Here is a 5,926-nt window from a genome sequence, read left to right as displayed (position 1 = left end):
ATCCAGCACCAAGATGCTATATTGAAAAAAAATGCAAAAAACTATTGATCAAGCAGCATGTCAGTGAGGTATAGCAGGCCTCCTCCAGCTCCACAATCCCTGCACTCTCTCTGATATGTTCAGACTCTCATTTGATCCTTTTTATATAGCTATATATCTGATTTATTATCAATATAAGTAAGCAGAAAGGAAATACAGGTTAAATAGAAGGAAAAATGGTAATCCAGCACCAAGATGCTATATTGAAAAAAAATGCAAAAAACTATTGATCAAGCAGCATGTCAGTGAGGTATAGCAGTCCTCCTCCAGCTCCACAATCCCTGCACTCTCTCTGATATGTTCACACTCTCATTTGATCCTTTTTATATAGCTATATATCTGATTTATTTTTAATATGAGGAAGCGGAAAGGAAATACAGGTTGAATAGAAGGAAAGATGGTGAATGAAGTGGGGGTCAACACTTTTCCCAGTGTTTGTGGGCGACTCCCTGGCGTGGGACAAAATTGGTGTGATATTTGCCTTCACACAGTTTGCCGGCACTCGTTCCTATGAGGCTGATTGTCGTCTCATTCCTGTGCGTTCTTATCGCCTTGGCCGTCTTGAAGAAAACAAACATGAAAGCAGAATTAAGTATACATGTTACAAAACAAGCAGTTAAACCTAATGCACAAGGCTGACAGATTGGTGTCAACGTGAAAGCCAATTAATCAGTAAAAAAAAAGTTTTTTTTTTCCATTTTATTCTGTATTTCATTAATATACATTGTGCCAAAAAGTATATTTATAAACAAATATAAAATAATAAATCATTAATATATAATATTCGATATACAATGATTTTTATATTTATAACTTATTTTATATTTTATAACTATTTTATATTTAATACATATTTTACAAATAAAGTATATATATATATATATATATATATATATATATACACACACACACACATACACACACAACTTACGAATGTATACTGAATATTCAATATAATCAAGTATTCAGTATAATTTAACAGCAACTTTATATCTAATTTAACAACAACTTGCTGTTCAGACAGTCTGTTTTGACTTGAATTGAATTTCATGTTGACTTTAATATAATAATATCATATATTTTAATATAGAACCAACTGTCTTTTAGTTAAATAAAAGTCCAACTAAATTCTACCTGTATGCCTGTTTGTACAGATACACACATAAAGATACTGTACTAAATTATTTCCTGTCAAATGCGAAGGGAATGAATATAAATGGCATGCTGGGAGTTTGTATGTGCGGCCCTAAGAGGGAAGCTGACCCCGGGGTTCCCGAAATGACAGCACAGCAAAACTCTTATCACACATGATTTATCAGCTTTCTCGCACTGCGTCATCTCTGCGCTCCGATCACACACGCTTTGTGTTTGATTTATTAATGTCCGTGAGGTGGGCATGCAGGTAATTCATCAAACTCAATTTAAGGAGGCATGCCAACACGTTTACTCTGAAAAATCAGGGTCACTCCGCAGTTCCAGATCAGCAGAGAGAAAGTGAATGAGAGAGAAAGGAAGTGAAGGAATTGCGGGTAAAGCATATGAAACAGAAAAAGTTGGGAGCTTGAATGAGAAGGACAATGAGAGAGACAGGATATTTATTGAAGATGAGAACTGCGTAAGTGTGTTTCTCTGTTTTATTCACAGCTCATATTGATTTACCTTCAGAATTTGGTCTGGTGTCTGGTGGAGTTGCGTCGGGCTCTTGTGAGCTCTTATCCTGGGCTTTCACATCATCTAGATACATATTAAGGAGAGAGACGGGAATGAATGACTCAATATCACAGCTGAGCAGATGAATTAAAAGTTAGATGCCACTGGGTGACATCTCATTGGCTACTGAGCTTCTCCTAGCTGAAATAAATGCAGCGGATGCTAAAGGCTATGCCTGAGGCAACAGAGGCTTCAAGAGCAGAACATGAGACTGCAGAGATCAGGATGACGAGATACACCTGTGCATGCATCTGAAAATACATCCAAACTCGCTCTTCTTTCTTCTGTATAAATCATAAAGCATGCATTTGAGTTTACTTGAGTAAATGCAACATTTACGATCCTGTTCCCTTCTGTTTTCCCTGTCACTCTCAACTGTCATATAAATAGAAAAAAATGGCAAAAAGGTCTGTAACCTGAAAATTCTAATTTAAAAATGCATCCAGACACGCTCTTCTTTCTTCTGTATAAATAATAAAAAATGCATTTGAATTGGAGTCGTGACCTAGTGCTTCACGCACATGCTCAGAAATGACTGGGTGACGTGAGTTCCAGTCTGATCCTGTTGCTGGATTTTGTTCTCTCTCAACTTTCATATAAATAACTAAAACTCATTTACATCTGGAAATGCACATACACTCTGCTTTCTTCTGTGTAAAATAATAAGCCATGAATTTGAATTTAAACCATGAAATGATCAAAAGGCCAAAAAATAGTTTTAATTCACACATCTTTGTTTTTACCTTTAGTGCTGTTGCTGGTGTTGCTCTCCTTGGCTGTTGAAACACTTTGATCAGCATCTAAATAAACAAAAGTCATAAAATAATGTGGTAAGTTCTATGTGCCTTTTTTCTTTTGATTTTAGTACAATTATATTGGCTCCACATGCTGGATTCCTCATTATCATCTTCAGGAAGAACAGCAACTACATTCTTTAATCTCTAAAACATGATTTATGTATTTATTTATTGGTTGGTTGGTTGGATATGAAACATCCTTTTAAAGTTCATATTTCAAATCACAAATTTGCATAGGTATGAAAAAAATAAAGGTAATTGCAACTTCTTTTTTCTCACAATTGTGAATTTATTTTGGTCTCAGAATTACAATTTGATACATCATACATTTTATAAATCATAAATTCTGTATTTCTTCCTTAAAGTGTACATCTCGTAATTCTGTTTTTTTTTTTATAAAAAAAAAATTAAAAAGGTAATTCTGTCATGAATTTTCCATAATTCGGACTTTTCTGAATTTTCTAACAATTACACATTTATATCTCACAATGCAGACTTTTCTTCTCAGAACGGCAAGTCTATTTCTCACAATGTTGAGCATATATTTCACAATTCAGACTTAATTCTCAGAATTGCAAGAAAAAAAGTCTGAATTGTGAGATAAAAAGATGCCATAACATTTTTTATTGAACCCCCCCTTCCATAGCTTCCATAAACTGGTGATTCCACTGAATATATTGTAGAGCTTACTTAGAACTCAATTAAAGTGACAATCCCTGTGGAGTAGCCTTTCAGGGCTTGAACTTACAACTTTTCCAGTGCGTATTTTTAACCACTGCATCACACTACCCCAAATGTAGTATATTTAGACATCAACTTCAATAAGAGATTACTTTATAGCTAGTGGTTCTTTGGTATGAGACCAATGCATAATATTTAAACACGAAAAATATGGTCCAAAAGCCTCTCGCCTTCAAGAGGAACTAAACAAATGCAGATGAAAGGGGAAGCATAGAAAATTAATTAGAAACCGCCTTGAGTCTATATCAGTGTGAGCCTCATTCTCAAACTCGTCTATAACTTTCTCTCTTCTATCTCTCTGACTAAATACCAAAGCAAACCACAGCATGAAATAATCTCCTTCCCGCGGCACATCCACGGATGATGCAAGCGCACCCAATTCACTGCTGCAGATTGTCTCCGTACTCAAACCATAGCGTTTGTCTGCAGAATAACGATATTTACCTTCATGAGAATCTTACAAACATCATCTAAACACACTGGAACATCTTAAACGTACAATACACATCACTGGCAGTGTAACGACATGGCATCTGTTTTCACTGTGATGCTACATGCTTTCATGCTCATTTCATCACAAGTTCTGAAGCTTCGCTTTCAGCCGGAGAGACAATTCTTCGGGTTACGGTGGCAACGTTTCAACAACTACAGACGATGGCTTTAATGCAACCTTTCAGAACGAGAGCTAGCCAGACGCTTCGCTCTCCCTGGTGGCCAGCCCTCAAATTCTTCTGATTTAACAGCGCAAAGCTGCAAGTGATGGATTTGTGTTTCGAACGTGAAAAAAAGAGCTCTTTTTATTGGAGAAATAGAGCAGCAGCGGAGTGCCTGGATGAGGAAAGGTGAGGGAGAGCACGGGCAACCGCCGCCGCCATGATTTCATTTCATTCTTGTCTCGCGGCACTGTAGAGGGAGTAATTGAAACCGAGTGCGATACGATTCAACAACGCCGTTTCCATTACCGCCCACTTCTGGAAGCAAGTCTCCTCTCTGTCCCTCGCTTGGTGTTTTATCCATATTCCAGCACAAATGGGGAGCTGGAGTAAACAAAGAATCACACACATGTACGGAGGAAGTGCAGAAATGTACACCATAAACACACTTTTCTGTTAGTGTTTTGGTCTTGTTTTTCAAGTAAAATATCTAAAAATGTTACTTGAGAAGAAAAACTGAATTCAAGATGAAATCAGAGCTACGTTTAAAGTCCACGGACAGGCACCAAAATGAGAAAGTTAAGGCTGTCGCTTGAGCGAACCTGCAAGCTCAGTTGAGACTTGGCTTCCTCCTGATGCTCCGTCTGTCTCTCTTTCCATGTAATAATGTCAGGGCTGAGAGGGAGCCCTGCCACTTTGGGTTTCTAATAAGCAGCGCTGATCAAAACACAACAAACCAGCCTTTGAAAAAAACGAGATGCTGGAATTTCAATCAATGTCTGTGCTCGCTTCCAACTGCTGCCCTGTACGTCAGGAGATGCTGCAGAAATTTGCCAGCTCTCTAATTTAGCTTTACAGCTGACAACAGTATGAGTTCAGTCTTTCGGGAAGAGAGTGTGACGTGCCGTGAAACAAATAAAGTAGCCAGAAGCTGTCAAGCAGGAAAAAGTGTAAAAATGTGACATGGAGGATAGCTGGGCGTCTATTTCTCGAAAAATGTGAGAGAAAACAACTGAATTTCATTTCCCAATAGATTGATTTGAGGCTTCTGATGCAATCTGACGTTAAGGTTATAGTATCGTGCCATTATGATTTAAAATCCTGACAAATAATGATATATTGAGTGTTAAACATCAGACTAAGTCTCACTCAAACTATGTGTTTTGGTTATTTATCCTGATTTACCTGACAGCAGTCCATTGGACACTCAATTCTCTTCAACACAGCGGCTGAGCGAGCTCAGGATAGTCTGAGCGCTCTAGCTTCGATAAATTGTCGTATTTTCTTTGCTTCATATGCTTCCCTTGAAATTAACTGCACTTAGGCGTAATGAAAGTTTGATGGTCTCGTCGTGTGGGTGGTATCTTTACAGTCAGTGCCGGGCAACTCACAAAGCAGGGAAGACGTAACAAGTGAGCGAGGAAGATAGAGAAAGGGAGGGAAGTGTGGTGGGGGGGTTGGGGGTAGACGTAAGTCATATTCATATTCAGACAAGCAGAAAATTAGATCCTCCACCAACCATTCGCTCTAGAGATCGTGAGGGGCTTGTGGGTCTATTGTTAGGCAGCATAAATCGCCTGCGCCACACAAATAATGACCGGTCGTGTAAGGCGAGCATCAACATCATTCCTCGTCCCCTCCAAATCCAACAATGACGTTACAGACAAAGGCCAAAGCAGACGTGTAGCCATCGTGAAGCAATCCTCAGGATACGATATGTCTACTAACTGGAGACTCAAATGGTGGTGCTGGTTGAAAGGTTTGGCCAATGCCTTCAAAAAATTTCAATGGTAACCATCAGGTTTATGCACTATTCAGAACTGAACTGAGAATGTCTTTAAAATTCCCCAGTTTTAATTTTATTTGAGTGGTAAACAGATATATAGATATAATTTTAAATAAAGGAAATAGAATTAAAATAAACTGAAATAATAAAAAAATTCATATAACTGAGATTTTAAAAGGGAAGCTTTGCAAAAACTAGGG

The 5,926-nt window shown here is 37.9% G+C and overlaps 1 protein-coding gene across 1 annotated transcript in view; it reads right to left on the bottom strand.

Annotated features, from left to right (window-relative positions):
- Positions 1-226: 226 nt before the first annotated feature.
- The window catches only part of LOC107705404 (histone-binding protein N1/N2-like), a 154,804-nt gene continuing 149,104 nt past the window's right edge, over positions 227-5,926 (bottom strand). The window contains exons 12-14 of the mRNA XM_016508680.1: positions 2,493-2,549; positions 1,699-1,773; positions 227-599 (exon numbers count right to left, since the gene is read on the bottom strand). Coding sequence (XP_016364166.1) covers positions 568-599; positions 1,699-1,773; positions 2,493-2,549 — 164 coding nt within the window. The 3' untranslated portion in view covers positions 227-567. The remainder of the gene's footprint in view (positions 600-1,698; positions 1,774-2,492; positions 2,550-5,926) is intronic.

Source organism: Sinocyclocheilus rhinocerous, unplaced genomic scaffold (assembly GCF_001515625.1).
Source record: "Sinocyclocheilus rhinocerous isolate Xijiao unplaced genomic scaffold, SAMN03320098_v1.1 scaffold564, whole genome shotgun sequence".
NCBI lineage: Eukaryota > Metazoa > Chordata > Actinopteri > Cypriniformes > Cyprinidae > Sinocyclocheilus > Sinocyclocheilus rhinocerous.
Note: the sequence above shows the minus strand (reverse complement) of the source record. Positions and strands in the feature narration are given on the sequence as shown.